The following is an 18670-nucleotide window of genomic DNA, read 5'->3' on the forward strand; positions in this document are numbered from 1 at the left end:
TTAGATTATTTTTTTTATAGCAAATAGTGTGTGCAGATATTCAGCCTCAAAGTAGGGTTCTGCATACACCACAAGGTGGCAATAAAAGCAAAGCAACTTTCATTTTGTTGGCCATTATGATGTGTGTACTCCTTCACCTGAAGGAAGATGGCTTCTAGCCAGAGAGAGAGAGAGGAGTGTGGCGCTGGTGATTTTCAATTCCAGGCTCAGTATGAAAATAATCTGCAGCCTGAGTCTGTCATGTTTGTGCAGCAACATCTCTAACTGTGAACAGGATATAGTGTATATTAAAGGCTTCATAATTATATTTATCTACATGTTGCTGATACATTTGTGCACCACTTGAAGGACAGAAAGCATGACTTAAATCTAAAGGATTCTCTATAATGCCCTGCACTTACCTAAAGAAAAATATAAAAGTCTCTTTAAAGGATTATCTTATTTACTTCCCTGTTTAAACATTAAAATACTGTTTATTTTACACTTCATAAGGCACTTTAAGCTGTACTTTGTGTGAAAAAGGTGCGATGTGAATCATTTTTATTCATAGTACTTCCACAAGCCAGACGCAGTAGATTTTCCACATTTATGTTATGTACAACACAAACAAATCACAATTTAAAAAGTTTAAAAAAACTGAATATTTGATGAGTGCAACAGCTATTGTGACTAGAAAAACAACATGTATAAGCCAGGCCCATTCACACAAACAGCCATTACAGAACAAGCCAACAAACGGGTCACAACATATGTCTGTTAGCAAAAAAAATATTGGCAATCCAAGTTAAAGAAATCAGTATATTTTCATTTGCAGTTACAGTTTAACTCTGGCAACTGAAAAAAATTCTGCAGGGCTACTGAATGATTTTTTTTTGTGTTTGTTTAGAACACAAAAAAAATCATATATAAAGGCATGAATACGTGGACACAATGGTAGCAAACTGCTTCTGAAGTTAACTGTTCAGTGTTCCGCCTACACAGTTGTAAAATGGTTCAAGACTTACCCATTGCCATATCTTAGTTCTATTCAGTGCATTCAAATAATGCTCCAAAACACACTGTACATTCGAATGGACTGTACCATGTACCATGTACCATGTTGAAACACACGAAACGTCACCTTAATTTAACTTAGTGCTTTACAGGTGTCAGCTATGTGGATAGAATATTATACATTGCATAAGCAAGCACTGGCTTCAGTTATAGATATGGCAGGGTCAGTTAGGTCTTTCTTAGAAGTAAACAACTGTTATTTAAAACTTTAATGAGTTTGTTAAAATAATATTACAGTAACATGACTGGGTATCCCCATAGAAACAAAAAATAAAAATACACAGGTACTGATCATCTCCTGGGATACATTTTTTTTTTCTCTCCAATGTTTCAATCTCTGAGATGGACTAGCACAATGTCAAAGTGTTCCTTCAGCCTCAAACCGAATGCTGCCCTGTTCAAACGTATTCCTTGGTGCTGCTTGGGGGTCTGTTGGAGATGGGATACTTTGGTGATGGTTTGCCTCTTGGGCAAGATGCTGCCAGCATGGCACCTCCGACTACAGCCAGGAACGCTCCAGCCCAGGCAATGAAGATGGCAGAACCGAACTCATACCTTTAGAAAGAGATGGTACAGTCAGTCAAAAGAGTAAATGTTATCAAGGGAAAAGCATATTAATAACCCCCGTACTGGTTGACAATGCAAATTTCATGCAATGTCAAAAGCACTACAACCTGCACACTTTAAGTAGCAGAAACTTTTTTACATTTTCACTTGGCTTTCTGCCTCTGCTGACAAGAAAAACAGTGCTTATAGTTTTGAGCTTCAGTTCTCTTGTACTTACTTGGTGTTGACAGGGGTGAAGGGGTTGTAGAAGGCCTGGATGATGTCGTGAGCGTACCAAGAGCAGGCAACAACGGAACACAAAGCTGTGGGAGAGTAAACACCACCATCACTTAAACTGTTATGAAAATGAGAAAACTATTACTAATACAAAAATTATATGATTAATTGGCCTCTTACCTCCAATCAAGATGATAATTCCACCAGTCATAGCAATGCGGCTTTTGCGCACTTTGTCATCTCCTCCACAGTTGGTGCACTTCATTCCCATGCAGGCTACACCCAGGCCAGCCAACGTTACGATGATGCTGACAATCATGAGGGCGCGAGTTGCCTGGAGAGCACCTGGATAAGAGAAAAGGACAGGGTTAATCTATCAGTCATTGTGACAAGTGTTATTTATCAACGGTCGGAATATACGAATAAGGTGTGGCAAGAAAGTACAGGCTTTACAGGGCGTAAAACGAAAGGACAGAAACATCTAAAAAGTAGTTCACTTCTATTAAAGATTGAACTCATTTTTGCAGAGTTGCTTTTACATGTTTACAAGCTAGGATACAGAGGGGAAAGAAAACAATAAAAACTGTTCATGAGCAACAGAGCGGCCTCTGTCTCTTGTGTGTCACTGCCGCTCCCTGTAACAACGTTCTACAGAAACTGGCTCTAACCGGAAGACCAAAGAAACTCTGGAGGGGGTTGGGGGAGTAAGTGAGTGGGTGTGCATGCATGCAAGCCTCAAACAGGTCTAACCAGGTTTCAGGTTTCATTATGCACAAGACACTCCCAATCCCAGGCACTCTCAGTCCGCTTTTCAACAGGTGGATATCTAATCGTTTGAAACGGCTGACTGAAAAATCAGACTGAAGAAATGCGGCTAAAAATAAAAGCACCACCCCCGAGTCTAGTTGTCAGACTTTTTTTTTTTTTTGAGGAGGTATTTCTGAATAATGAGCATTTATTTATTCACTTGCTCCGTATCTAACCACAGCTTTAATCACACAGTGTTTATCGAAGTTGGTTCGTGTTCGTGTTTGAAGAGGCGATAAAGCCCATTGTGCTACAGATATTTGATCAAGTTTTGATAAGTAAAACAAACACACAAAAAAAAAAGTTTTCAAAACTGAAAATAAGAGCCGGCTCCTGAACTTTTAGGCAAACTAGTCAGCGAGTAACCTAAGGCTGTAAAGTGCGCGTTAGTGGATGTAAATCGAGATTAACGCACAAAAAGGAACTTATGTGCAGAAAGGTTCCCTCATTTTGATATTCAGGCGGATTACGTTTGAGGGCGCTGGATCAGCGAGTTGAATTTGGAACGGCAATGCTACCATTGACCCATTTAGCCACTGATTTATGACAACAGATAAGACTCATAAACACAGAAGAGTAAAAGCACCTTGGTCGATATGATTTTAGACCGATGACCCAGGTTCCTCAATTTGTTTTTTTCTTGATAAAGGATGACAATTTTATTATTATACCAATTTTATTATTTTGCTGAACTTCCTCTACTATTCTGCAGTAAAGAAGTGAAAAAGTGTAAAGCAGTATTGTTTAGAGTGTTAGTTAAATGCATTTTTGGGCCCAAACCATAGAAAGGAATGGGGGTTTGTGGGGTTGGTATTTGGATCTGTTGACTAAACAGTCGCTGATACAGGTGTTGTTTATCCTGTAACTACACCTGCTGTGTAAAGCAAGTCCAACACTATGGAGATTTCCACTCATGGAGGACGGGGAGGAGGGGGAGGAAGCTTTACTGGACAATGGCTGAAGGCTAATCATTGCCTAGATGTGGGAGTTAAACACACACACACCCGTCTATAGAGAGGCAAAAGTGTAAGAATTTCAAACATTTGAATTTCAAACAGTTATCTTAAGCTGCAAAGAGTGTATGAGGCCACACAGTGTGCTTCAAACTGGAGATGGCAAAATGGGAGTTGATAAAAACCGGTTAGCCCAGGTCACAGGAATCTAAGAGACGTTGGCTCAAATCTACCTGTAAAAAATGGCCGAAGGACAAGCTTTTGTATTCTAACAGATGCCATGGTAGTGTTACATAATTTCCGGCCACACATAACTGTATACTTTATTTATATTCATCGAAATTATATAGATTGACTTTAAGACAAGTATTGATATTAAAGGTAGCGTTAAAATAAATAATAGGTCCGAGTTTAACCCTTTTGGCGAGAAAATTAAAGGTAACATTCAAGGACTTTCAAGCCAACATGCCAATATTAAGCTTTTAAAAATGTATACTCTTGTGTTCAAAATAACAGTTACTTAAACTGCACACAAATTAACTGCCACTTACTGTTGAGCTGCAGGATTGAGTCGTACACCTTGCACTGGATCTGGCCTGTGCTCTGGAACGCACAGGACATCCACAGTCCTTCATACATGGCCACCGCTGTGATGATGTTGTCCCCAACATAAGCAGACATCTTCCACTGGGGCAAAATGGTACCAACTACCAATCCAATTACGCCCAGAAGAGCCAGGGCGAACCCCAAAATCTGAAGACCCGAGTTGGCCATTTCTATTTCTTGTCCTTCTTCTTCTTCTTCTTCGACGAGCTGACTTCGAATCAACAAAAGACGACGTCCACCTGCTGTGAAGGTACGGATCCCCCACTCACCTTACAAGCTGATTTGTCTTTAAAAAAAAGTTTGCTTTACAAAAGTTAGTTCCTCTTTTATTAACTATAGCTATAGGTATTCCTTAGCTTTCTGCTGATAACTAAGCCGACAGTGGTTCCGTTTGAATTTATGCAGTCTCTGGGGGACTTCTCGCGCACCTGTTCCTCTGCCGCACCTTGAATGGGGAGGGGATAGCGGGAGCGAGCTTTTTTAGGCGGTTTCTGTGGCAGGTGGGCGGGGACGCGCACGCAGTTTCGACTCATCTGCCGTCGCGGCGTACGCGTGAAGTTTCATGATGTCAGTACTTCCTGTAACAGATAATTTGCTGCGGGTCAGACGCGGTGGAAATATTTGTATTTACATTGATAGAAACCACAACAACTTTCTGCTTCTCATATGTTAGAGTAGGGAAATCGGTAAAACAAAACAAAAATGATAACACCACCAACCTGCGTGATTACCAACACTTTTGATTTAGAGCGATTTCTCATTTTTGAGGAAGCAGAACTAGTCATAATCATTCTACACAGACTGCTTGGTCAGTATTTTGCAATGATGTGATAATATTTTACAATTAATATGTGAATAATGTACCTTGCAGAAATATGGCTCCCATGATACATGGATTACGCTAATGCATATGATCAGCTGGAATCGAAATGTCAGCCTCATAATACATTGTATATATAGGCTTAATAATAAATAAACTATTGAATAAAAGAAAAAGAGACTTTCAGTTCCCTCTGGCTTGACCATTTCCTTTTTTTGGCTATTTATGTAATGTGGCCCAAAAACACACACTATATTTGGGTCCCCAGGTGTTTTACTTATTTGTCAAAAGGTGCGTATAGCAAACAGAATTTTAAACCCAACAGAGTCAGATATCTCGGAAACAGATGAATCTATTTTGGGATTCGTGATAATGATGTTGAATTTCCTAAAACAAAACTTGTCATGACATGTGGGGGGTCGACAGATGAACCAAACCCTTCAGAATTTCAGGAAACCCTGACGCATACACTCTATAAAAAATTAGAGTGTTTTGTGAAGTTGCAGTGATTTGCAATCTGGCACTGTGATGTAATAAGGTTTTTTATATTAAAGTGGAAGCCTAAAATGTCAATAATAACAATAAGGTAATCAATTAACCTTAACAAATGTACACGTTACTGTCTTGTTGGAACTTACATATATTAGGTCATGTTTTGCTCAAATGTTATTGTATGTCTTAAGACTGAACACATTCCACACACAGTTTTAGAGTGTATGCGTCAGGGTTTCCTGAAATTCTGAAGGGTTTGGTTCAGTTGTTGTTTAAGTCAGATGATGCCTGAGTGTTAGCCTCACTGGTCAACAGATAACGTTCAACAGTCTGTTCCCACTTCTTACTGTCAAACTGTCACTTCCCTTTGAGCTTCTGGGCTGAGGCTTGTTTGTTTTGTAGCCAGCCTTTAGTGTTAGTTTGTACTCTGTCCTTGTTTATTCATATTTATGTGTACATATATGGACATATCCTTAACCATAATATAATTTCCAAGAATCTCTTATCAGTTCACGCCTTCCTTTTGACACACGGCGAAGGTCTAATAAGTAATCCAGGAAGCTCCTGCCACGTTAGTTTTGTCTTATTGCTATTTAAAGCTAAAATCACACAGTGTACTCGTAGGTTTGCAAAAAACACACACAAAAAAACGAATTATCATTCGAGATGAGGTATAGGACACATTAAATGGGTCTGTGGACACTGCATGTGCTTTAATCTACTGGCAGGAACACGTAACTGACTGCAGTTGAGGATTTAAAACCAGGAAGGTCAACAAGTGGCAGCAGGAGTGGCTCGTGGCCTCTGACAGATAGTTTTACTGAATGAATCTAATCCCAGATGAATCAGTTAAATCAGCAGTCGTAGATATGAGTATTGTGTAATGATTTAGTATGTTTTTATAGCATGCCACGCATCCATTTAATAATAAGCATATACAGTACTACTTTCAGCAAAACTGTTACTTGTTATCTTCTGGGAAATCAGATATGAGTCAGGGTTTCCTGAACTCAGCAGCGTCTGGTTTTGCCGTTTGTTGTGAGTTGGATGATGCCTGATACTACATCGTATTAGACTCACTGATCAATAAAAGTCTTTTAACGCTCTCTTTCCACTTAATACCGTGTTTAATGTCACTTCCCTTTGCGCTGTTCTTCTGGAGTGTTACGGAAAACAAATGGAAAGAAAACAGAGCTTCCCTTTCTGTAAATAACAATGTTTTTATTGATATATATATACAGAGAGAGATATATTGTAGAGATATATTTTATGTGTTGTTTATCAGTTTAATAGACTGTCTTTTGTGTGTGTATCTATTCTGTTTTCATGTGTGAGCGTGTAAAGGCATAACCACAACGTCCACTCCCAATGCAACATAACAGTTCTGAGAATTTCATATCAGAATCCGCCTTCCTCCTGACACACTGGCAAACGGCTAAAGATCCAAGAGGTAATCCAGGAAGCTGAGACTTGAGAGTGTTATTCGCTCCAAGGGAAAGACTGTTTTTAGATGACACTTTGCTCTGCCCAATTTATTATGACGACATGAGAGTAGGATATGAATTCACAGGCATAAAGTCTTTAACTTCACAGCAGATTGGCTCTGTTTGTTTTGCTGGAGAATTTATCTGGGTGAGTAGTTAGTGTAAAAACAGTCTGTTTCTATTTTGAATTTATACCATGGTAAATAACAATGCAACTTCAAAGTTACAGTGGGAGTTGCTTCTGTCACCTACCGGTCCGACAGGTTTTTTTTATGCACCTCCTGGTGTCAAAGTAGTTCTTAGAAAACATCAGATATGCCCAAATAAAACACTGACACGTAGAATCAGCTCTAACAGGCACAAGCGTGTGAATATCTAATTTTCACTGTTACTAGATTGCACTTTAACCACATGTAAAGTATGTTTGAAAAGTGCTATGATACTTGTGCAATACTGGGACATTTCAGATTGATACCAACCGTCGCTCTCTGAGTCATCACAGAGATGAGACATGCAAGTCTCTAGTAAATACTTTTGATTTGTCACAAGTTTCTTGACCAGTCCAATGAGTCATCTGAAGAGAAATAGACAACATCAAAAGGAACTATTTAAAGGTGTTTGTTCTGCCTTACAGGGCGTGTCCGTTCTATCTGTGTCAACATTTTTATTTACACTGATCTTAAAGGTAACTCCAAGCAGTTTAACAGCGTTAACTGAAGATGGATTTCATACGTTTTCTACTATGTTAGTGACTCTGATACGGATCTAACCACCAAAACAAAGGGGAAGTTACATCTTTTATTATTAATATTCCTCTTTCGTTTTAGGGCACTGCAGCTACTTTAACTGCAGTGAAACTTCATAAAATGATTCATACCTTTAACATATTAACAAGTTTCCTCTCTAAAAGTTACTTTTAACATTAATTTTATGGAACAAAATAGCAATTACCTGAAATGCTTTCCTATGACACACCTTTGATATTTTGAGTCGTGAATTTTGTCTAGTTAATTGCTTCTTATACTCTGATCCCAGGTGGCTGGTGGGATTGCACCTGGCACTGATTTGTGACTCTCTGTAATCCTTTAACTCCGAGTGTGAATGTTGCATTCATTTTAAGGCTCAGGAAAGTGGACGTATGGTTAGGCAAGACTTGATATCACAAACACAACTAGCTCAATGTTGCCATCTATTGGCTGTCATGCATATAAAACCAAGCCATAAACAGCCATTTACTCCAGCTATGCAAATAAAGCGGCATATGTGCGTCTTTTCAAAACAAACAAAAGGACCTCATACAAATTAATGGAGCTTCTTCCTTCAGTTTAACTGCGCATTCATGTTCTTTCTTGTGCCATTACGATCTTGTTTGCCAACTAAATACTTCCCTCTAATGAGCATTCGTTCTCATCGCACACCCACATTTCACACGGCAGTGGCAACTGTCACATACTATAATAGCTGACATTATCAGCAGTGATCATACTGTTAGTGTCATATCCTATGAAATTCAAACAAGCATGTGTTTAACATAGTTATGAATTTGATGAATAGTTTTTTTTTAAACTGCTAAATTAAATGGATTTCCTCTTAATGTGGCTAAGACGGCTGTGATGGCGCAGATCTCATTCCTCACCTTCCAAAATAATATTTAAAAAGGCACGGTTCAATTGTTCAAAAGTTAAAATCAAAGCAAATGTGGGTAAGTATTGTCAACTGCCCGACTGAAAAGGAAGACAAAGAAGACCGCACACAGTATAGTCTATAAACAGTGTTAGGTTCACATATGTTTGAATACTGACAGTATTCAGTATTGTTATTTTCACTTTCCTTTTTGATTGTTGTCAAAATCTGGTTGCTCAATTTACCATTGCAAAATATTCCATTTACACTGAGAGATTGTTGAACACATGTTGTGGGTCCACGGCAATGGTTTCAAAATGCCAGTGCCAAACTTGGAGACAGCTCCAAATGTTCAGCCTGCTTTATTGTTGACGAAATAATGAGGGTGTACCCCTCAAGTCAAATGTCCAAATACCCACCCCCAAAATGGTGCCTGTCTATAAAAATTATTGTAATCACTGATCCTTTCCTCCAGTTTAGATGTGAATACTTTTAAGCTGAAGCTGAGTGTTGGCACTTGAAGCCCATATTCATTATATAACTTTAACTCCAGTATGTTTTGGTTAATGGCTAAAATAAAAGAAAATGTGTCAGACTGTACAATATATATGTGACATCTCCAGTGAACCTTTGCTCCTGTAATTTCTCTTATCACTGAAATACCAAATGTTCTAATTACATGTTCTTCTTGACAGTAATCATTGACGCATAAAGAGAATTTATGTTTGGGATGTTTGTTTCCCTCGTCTACATGCACTTCTGGTGACTTTGTTAATCATCCCATGATTGCTTTCCATCCATTTGATGCTATATTGTTGTTATTAATATCAATGAGAGCTGAACTGTGAGTAGTCAGAAGAACATTGGCATTCGGTGCTTGGAAAAACATGATTAAATGCAACACAAGGTTGCGATTTTCCCACGTTTGTTCAAATTTAGCATGCAGATTCCTGTAATGGAAACATGCGCATGCTGAGGGTAATTGGTTCCTCCAGCAATCATGAGAACTATATTTGGTTTAATGCCTTAATCCTTATTTGCTGCATTAAGAAATATAAAGCTCCATTCTGTCTGAGTGCAGACTGCTCCACTCTGTGTGGGTTTACTGAGAATAATCTTTTATAAATGCAGAAGTCATGCTTCCATGAGATTTGAGATGCCCCAGTAAAGCAGTAGGAGGATCAGAAGAGGAAAGAGGGCTGTCTGACCCTGACTGAGGTCACGTCTCAAAGGGGAACTTGTTGTGAAAGCCAGTGACAGCCCAGAGCACACAATAATCTAACAGATCAGATGCTGCTCAACTTGAGCTTGTTCTGGAGTTCGACTCGTAGCTTAATGATCAAAGTCTGTGAGACATCCGTTTAACACAGTCAGCACAGAGAGAATGAAATGTATAATTGACTGCTGAGTTGTGAACTAGAGATGTAATTGCAGCTATTCATCCATCTGATACATTTGATTAAAAGGCAGATGACTCTTCAGCAAATCAGACATAGTTTGTAGTTTTATTCTCACACAATATAAAATTTTTTTTTTTGGGAGGATGGACATTTAGGTTTTTGTTTGTTCAGTTTTACAGACAAATACAAATGTATATGTAGAACATCAGGAAAACTAAATTGTGTATATACTGTGTACAGTGTGTTGCCAAATATAAAACATACAAGTGGAGCTTTCACTTTCACTCTGTCTGCTAATCCTGGAGTTATCTCATCAGATATGATTTATGTTCTGGGACTTTTATTACTAATTTTAAATATTTAATGTCAGGTTTGACTGCCGGCAAAAAGGAGTGAAATGTGGAATGGCAGTTGCATATTGTTTCATTAGCCAGACTTTTTTCCATTTTCCAAGTGCTGCAGTAAAACAAGCCTCACTTAACTACCACTTTAGTTAAATTAACCTCCTGGATAGTAGAAATTGCTTTTAACAAACTATGTGCTCACTAGGAAGTACATATAAATGTCGCTAACATTGTTGTATTTCTGTTTGTTTTCTGTCAGTATTTTTCTTGTTTCCTTTTCTTGTCTCCTTTCCTTTTCTTATTTGCAAATTGCAAATTTGAAAATCTTAACCATTAGTATCTTTCATCCCACATGATGTGAACAGGCCTGTGTGTCCATATAGTTGTCAACTATATGGTCGAGGCCTCATACTTTGCCTCCAAGTTCCCCATTGGTTTATGGGCAGATTCTGTCAGGCTCTTGTTCTCTCAATATGTTTCAATACAAACAAGTGGTTCTTACCATATATGCATGCAAAGGGTGAAGAAGGCACAACATATGCAACAATTTCTGTTCTGAATGTCTGAGACTCTAAAGTTGCAAGGTATAGTGGCACCTTGAAAGCTGAAGGTCAAGGTCTGTCCTCTGACTGCAATATCCTCAGCTCGGTTATGGCAAGCCTTGGAAACTTTGTAGCTCCTCTCCTTTCCTGTTCCCTCTACATCGTCGGTAAAAATGCCAAACAACTGAGCATGGATTAATCGTGTACAATCAGGATGCACAAGGGGAAAATATCACTCACACGCACTTCCACCAGCCAGAGCATGAATGGGCAGTGAGGAGCAATTAAAATCAGGGTTAGATAATTCTCCCTCAGTCTGTCTTGACAGATGTTTTTTCCTGCTTCATGGGCGAACTGAGAACAGTTGTGCTCATTTTGAATGACAGCTGTATTGGCATCATGACTGCCAGTCATTCAACCTTGGATAAATGGAATAAATGCTTCTTTGCATGTGCTGGGGCCTATTTCATAATGAGGCTTCTTGAGTCATCTACTAATGCTTCCCAGAAACCTACTATAAAGAGATCTGTGGTATACCATCAGCTGTCCTGTCTGCCTGTGCAAACCGCAAATGGAAAACCCCGGGGCTGAAAAAGTAAGCCAACTTGTAAGTGCTGTTCCCTAAATGGCCACTAGGGCTGCCCCCAAAATGAAGTCAATTCCCATAGACCTCTATGTTAAAATGTTTCCAGCTCGATAAAAACAAACAAACACAGTAATAAAACAGTTTTAGTCTTTATAGTAATTTCTCCATTCATGACAACTGTACCGGAATGACTTTTGATTTAACTCATTTGTGATAATTATTACTATTTTTCCTACAATTTAATATGTTAGTTTTAATGAAAAATTTATATTATATTAAACTACTTTTTGAAGCCGATATATTTAGCCACTCATTTTGTATAGTTATTGTTTGTTATGTCTTATTATACTTGACATGTTGCATTTTTTCTCTCCACTTTTTCGTTTTTATTTATTTTGCATCTTTCATGTGTATGTTATTTTGTTTCAATAAAGTTTGTTGAAAAAAATAAAGCGCTAAACCCGTTTGCCCCTTTTTGATTTCGCCCAGAGTTAGGAGGGTCAGGCACCGGCAAGATGGCGACGTCTTGTGCCGACACACTGAGCTTCCGAACCACTTTTCAGGAGGGTGCCATTATGTACAATACGACCACGTTTACATACAGTCAAAACTCGACTCCACTTGTACCGTGTAAAACGGATTTCCAGTGACGGGCTAGCTAACAAGCTAACTTGACTTTAACAAGTAGCTTACACCCCTTTTAAGCATTTATTTTGGACATGTTGTATCAAGGTGGCGAATGCCTCTGCAGAGTAAAATACAAAAGCACCTGTAATAAGGTAAGACACATGTTCTGCTAACATGAACTATCTTTTAACACTACTGCAGGCTAGAGCGGGTTTATTAGCAGTGCAACAAGAATCCGTAGCTGGTGCTTTGTCAAATTAATTGTTTAATAGTGATTTGCAAGTATAAGGCTAGTAAGTGTAATTTATTTTAAAAGATGTGGTTTGATTTGGATGATAAATACCAAATCTTAAAAGTTACGTGAGAATGTATACTGATTAATCACGTGCAAGTTAATCATCTAACACTGCTTTATTTGATTAGACATAGATACATAAAGTGTGTTTTTGTAGGAAAATAGCATGACTGTCATGGAGGCTTCTAGTGCCAAGTACTGTAGGGCATCTACTAAACCAAGCAGGCCTATGTAGCGTCAATCTGTTGCTAATCGCAATCTCTTATAGTGGATATTAGAGAAGCTGAAGTTTGTGTGCTTCTGTTTATAGCTGTGAGTGAAAACACCCACGTTTAGCCTGGTGGAATCAAAGACAGCAGCTCGGAGTAAATCTCAAATATATCCTCTGCCGCCGGGAATATTCACTAGAGCTGAAATAATCTCAGACAAATGCACTGTTTACTCATGTTTAAGTGATGTTTGCTGGAATTTGCAGTGCCCAGCTGTTTTAGGGAATTACTGAGCCTTTTTCATAATCGAAACATCTACACTCACTAGCTTTTTTTTTTTTTTTTTTTTAACCACTGGCATCACTTTTACACCGATCAGGCATATCATTAAGACCACCTTCCTAGTATTGTGTAGGGCTCCCTTGGGCCTCCAAATTGGTTGTGACTCATCAGAGAATGGACATGGGTCATCTGAGGGTGTCCTGTGGTGTCTGGCAACAGAATGTTGTTATTGGGGGTCTTTGGGTCCTATGGGTTGAGGGAAGGGGCCTCTGTGGATCATCCCACAGATACTTGATCAGTTTGGGATCTAGTGAATTTGGAGGCCAGGTCAACACCTTGTGCTGAGATGTAAACTGATGCACTGCAGTCCACCTCTTACATCTCTGGAATAATGTGTGTCTTACTGTGTGTAAACTTCATACAAGTTGAATTCATGGCGGAACTGTTGTATTTAGTTGAAGTACATTATACAGATGTAAAATGGTAAATTATAACCTCATCCTTCAAGACATTCCTTCAAATAAGCTGTCTCACAGCTGCTGCAGTCAGTACGTCCTGAAACCAGCGCTGCTAACATTACCATTTAACCTTCTTTAAAATTGCTCACGCAGACATGAAAAGGTTCATTTTGTTTGACTCAGGGAAATCAGGGGCAAAGTACAACTCTGCTCTGCCTTTAAAGACAGAGGAAGAAAAGAGAGTATCGGGGCAGGTCAGCTGACTCAGCCTGAGCCGCCAACCTCTGTCACCCGGCTCTCTTGGCTCTCCTGAGACACTCGGTCACTTATTTTTACGTAGTTCCCCACTGCTATCATAACTTTATAGTCAGAATATCTTTCTCTGCTTGAATATATATATTTTAGTGATGTTACATGGACTGGATTATTGAATTATAAAAGTGTGCAGCCCAGTACGTGAGTGCAAGGACAATTAGAGGGAAGACAAAAATGCAGATGTCCTACAGCCTCTTGAGTGGAATTTTAGAAGGACTTAAAAGGAAATTGGGAAAAAGACAAAACATCAATCGGCACCACTTACAATCATACAAATATATGTTATTTTATTGAGTAATATTCCAGAATAAGACATCTCCTTTCAATTCATGTAGGAGTAATTGTAGAAATGTACACAGGTCTGATGGCGAACATGGAGAGAGGGTGAATCGAGGGCTTGTGTCTGTAGATACTGAGAGGGAGTCATCCCTAGAGAGCCAAAGAACACAGATGTATACATGCTTTGAAAGAAAAAAAAAATCCCATCTTAGTCAGGGCAATTAGTAGTTATTTTTGCAGATCACAGCCATTGTAGCCTGCAAATCCTGAATCCAGTTAGCCTGTTTGATTTGCTTCCCCTCCTTGAGTGCAGGCTGGTAGTTCTCGTTGCATATTGCTGGTCTTCGCTGCTGCTCCGCTGCTTCTCTGAGTGTTCAGAAAAGCCAGTATGTTCCTGCTGCTGCTTTTGGCTCTTATTGTAAGGAGTCCAACATGAGTCTAAATCCCTGGTAACACTCAGGAGGTGCCTGAGGAGTCAGGCCTGCTCTCTGTGACTAATCAGTGCCAAGGCCCGTTTTTATTTATGGCTTTTTTTTTGTCCTTTTTAAATTTTTAAGTGACAGTTCATAGGAAGACAAGGGGATTTGTTTGGGAGAGAGAAGTCAGGAGTCTGTAAGAGTAGGAGAAAGCGATCATGGGGGCTCTCTGGAAGACTTTCTGGAAGGCGTGAACCTAACTCTGTGACCGCCCAGTCTGTTGTAACCCTGCCTGAGGAGTTTTTCTCCTGCTGTTTTCACTTGAATGCGTTTCTTTTTTTTTTTTACAAAAACATTCCGGACGGAGGATTCATCGTGGGCGAATTTCACTCAGGGTGCATATCAATGCGGATACAACAGTGCTGACAAAACCACAACAAATAGGAATAACTTTTGTGCCTCCGCCTGATGGGTGTGCATTAGAAAGGAAACATGACAAGGCAGAACAACTACGAGCAAAGGTAAATAAAATACATCAACACAGATCACTTCAGTACATTTCTGAGGAAACAAGACCTGATATAGTTCATCAGATACACAATAACTGTAGCACTGACAAAACATACATGTAAACTGGAAGCATTCCATACATTTAGGTCTCCAGGCAGGTTTTGTTGACTGGAAACATACTGCTATGTTGTGTAGGGGTCCAATCAGCAACAAAATTCCGTATTCTGCACTTTAAATGGATGTTGACTTAATTACAAATATTCAGCGCTGCAGCCAACGTCTGTCTTGTTTTGAATATTGTTAGTATAACTAACAGTGGCAGACATCTATTGTAATTCAAGGGCTGATTTATATTTATTTTTCACGGGTCTTCAGTTGCTCAGTTTTCACAAACATGCCCCAAACAATTAGCTCCTTGGATTTTAAGCCCACATAGGTTTAGCAATAAAAAAGTAGTATGAGTTGCAATAAGTAAACAAATCAAAAGCAAGCTCAGCTCGATATCATCACATTACAGCGCGGTGTAAATGGCAAAATCTCATCACAGATTGTAGAAAATCAGGAATAAAGCACTGTTTTCTTAAAATCTGGTGTAAAAACGTGAACACTGGAATATTTCACTGCAGTGGATGAACTGGAATTACAATTAGAAGCCGTGGCTTCAAACCAAACGGTGTGTCTTCATGCCCTCTTGTTGACATTCCTGCCTTTTAGCAACCAACTGCTTCCATTAGAGGGTGCTAGTTATACGTAGCTGTTCCCTATAATCTGACAACCTGCATGGTACACAATACATACTGTTTCTGGACTGATATGAGCTGCAGTTGGATTTATTTATTCATTTTTTGGGGATAATTCACAAATGGGAAAGACAACATAGGCGTACATGCAGATTTAGTAAAATGTTAAATGCACCCATCTATTCCAATGCTATACACAGTTCAGTGTGATAAAAATGCCTTGAAATACACTTCACATAAAGGTTTACCTGGCTTTGTCCCAAAGTTTTCCCTGGATGTGGGTAGTTGTTGTACAGTGCAATAAAACTTTTGATTCTGAAACGTTTGTGATGAACTAGCCGCTGTGTAATATCCTTTATTGCCTGTGAGACCCGGTAGCTCTGAAAAAGTATGGGGATTCCCTGTTTGTCATAATCTTTCAAGAGCCTTCCAGCACAGCTTGTTCATTTTCAGACGTTTTAGGCAATGCCCAAAGCTTTTTAAGGCGCAGCGTGCTTCCATTTATATAGTTTTAGGTGTAGAGAGGTGGTTTAGTGTATGTTATGCTCCTGAACTTTTATCAGATATGTGTCTTAGAGGACACTATGGCTGCTGATGCTTACGCTGTTTTACACAACTATTTTGAGGCCCGGAGGCATTGTCCATTTGGCCTCTTTGTCAAGTTTACAGGCAGAAATCAAAGTTCTGAGTTCATCATGAACAAATGGATTTTGCTGTCTTTGGCTAACCTTGGGGAAATTTCTGCACCCATGGCAGGGTGGCGGTTCTCTCGTTTGTGTTTTATTGAGTGTATCGATCATTGTTTCAATCTCATGCCCTTTCTTCTTCTCCTCCGTCTTGTCTTACCTTTCTCTTAGTCATAGATGCACACACACACACACACACACACACACACACACACACTCACAGACCTTATAAAGACACTGCAAGTGTACTCCTGCGCAGGCAGCATAATGTTAAAAAGAAAGTTAATGGGCTGTGGACACTGTGGTTAAGGTGATCTTTGTAGGACAGGGATTAGGGCTTTGAAGCTCTCATGCGTGGGCGTGCAAACTCTGTCATTGTTTTAACTTTCATTGTTGCCATCACGCTTTTAGCTTTGCAAGACCCTACATATCGTGAATATAATCTCACACTGGCAAAACCAAGCACTTTCCCACTTCTTCAAACTACAATAACAAAGATCCTCTTAAAACCTTTTCTACTCTACAGCTAACATTCTCTGCGGAGCTCTAGCTCCTTTTTGTTACTTAACTTTTACATTCAAAAGCATGACCAGCTTGACTGCATTTGCCTCCATTATTTGCTCTCTGCTTTTCAACATTCACGTTGCTTTACATTAAATGTTCATCTTCAACTTACTTTTCTGTTTAGATCTCACATTCAAGTGCTACTCTGTTCTTCAGACTACTTGACATTCTCTGTTCTTGTTTACTTTCAGTATCACCATCTGACAACTTACTGCAGCGTTCTTTAGTATTACAAAAGGAAGGACTGTTTGGGAAGAAGAAACCTATGGAGGAAAGGAAGGGACAAAGCAACATAAATATCACGGTAAGAGTTAATTTGACAAATTTCCTTTCTGTCTATCTGCTTCAGTGCACTATGAAGTTGTAACGATTAGTCATTTAGTTAGTCGATAGAAAATGAATCACAAAATGACTTGTTTTGCCTTCAGGTAAATCATGATTTGATATGCTTTTCTGTTAATAGTCGTAGCCCTACTTTATATATGGTACATAGGGAGAAACAAATGGCTTTACAATATATCTTATTTTGTTCCCACTGCAAGATCTCCTTTCATTTCAAAAAACACAGATTCAACATTGTGTACCACCTGCTGTGAGCACACTTTGATATCTTACAGTAGGTAGTGATGCACAGTTAGAAACCATACTAGGTTGTACAAAATACACCAGGGACTCAGAGCATTGGCTTTTCAAATAGAGATTTGTAGGTCTCCAGTACAAAATCGGCTACAAGGGCAAAATATCCAAATTTGAACTGAGTAATATTCCCCCTGGAAAAGCCCGGAAAATGAAACGACTTAATGAAAGAAAAAAAAAAAATGCAAAGCCCTCCAACTAATTTCCTCCATAGACCCTCCTTGTCATAAATAGCGCACGGTGCCTGATGTGCCTTTTTGTCTCACATTCATTATCATACCCACATGCCGCATACGTCCCTGCCAAGATTCTTGCTTACTTTGCTGCGGAAATACCTTATCAACATTCCTCAAGAATACACCTGCTAATCCTTCACTCTTTCTAAATAACCGTCTCCCCGTGATGACCTCTTTACAATTCTGCACACAGTTTAAGACTTACTCCCCCCCCCCCAACACAGCACATTCATAAAGCTTCCGTTTCACATTCTGTAACCCTCCTTCACATTATGTCACAATTAAAGTCCTATACACTTGCCAATGCACAGAACTACCAAGATTTAGCTGTGGTTTTTACAGCACGTACAGTTCGCCTTCCACGTTTCCCCACACTGCTCTTCCTGACATAAAGGGACTTATTGCTGTCTGTGTTTGTTGAAGGTATCCATGTACACTCACTTTGACTGAACATTGTGGTGACACTTTTTTCCCCTCAGTGGCTCACCAGAGCAGACAGCACCCAACTGCAGCCAGCACTGAAGCACCCTGACACTTCCTATTTAGAAGCCTCATCTTCTATCAGGTCAGTGCAGCTTTATTACATTGTAGGTGGTTTAGATGGAGTCAGAACATATGGTTGACTATACCTGAACAAAGTATTAAATTAATAAAGTTTAGTGTCCACGAGGTTGCCCAGAATGGAAAGTAACTGGAAATGGTACATAGGCCGGACGAAGTATCGCCTTTTCACAGACAGTGTCGTGCTCTGTGTGAAGGACACAGCAGAGGTTACCCACTGTTCCTCTGTAGATCCTCTGTCCAGGCGCTCAGTCACACGTAAGACTCTTCGGTACATCCATACTCAAAAAAATAAATCATCCACACACGGGGGTTAAAACACAGTCACGCCAATACATTCGCTCAGACAACTACATTTTTGAG

General features: G+C 39.4%; 1 protein-coding gene across 1 annotated transcript; it reads right to left on the reverse strand.

Moving 5' to 3' along the window:
- Window positions 1–572: 572 nt before the first annotated feature.
- On the reverse strand, window positions 573–4656 carry cldn7b (claudin 7b). The gene is made up of 4 exons (XM_084564407.1): window positions 4148–4656; window positions 2017–2181; window positions 1838–1922; window positions 573–1608 (listed from the first exon to the last, which is right to left on the reverse strand). The coding sequence occupies exons 1-4, from the start codon at window positions 4368–4370 to the stop codon at window positions 1452–1454; spliced, it is 630 nt and encodes a 209-aa protein (XP_084420533.1). The 5' UTR covers window positions 4371–4656; the 3' UTR covers window positions 573–1451.
- Between the last annotated feature and the right edge of the window lie 14014 nt (window positions 4657–18670).

Source organism: Chelon labrosus (assembly GCF_963514085.1).
Source record: "Chelon labrosus genome assembly, chromosome: 17".
NCBI lineage: Eukaryota > Metazoa > Chordata > Actinopteri > Mugiliformes > Mugilidae > Chelon > Chelon labrosus.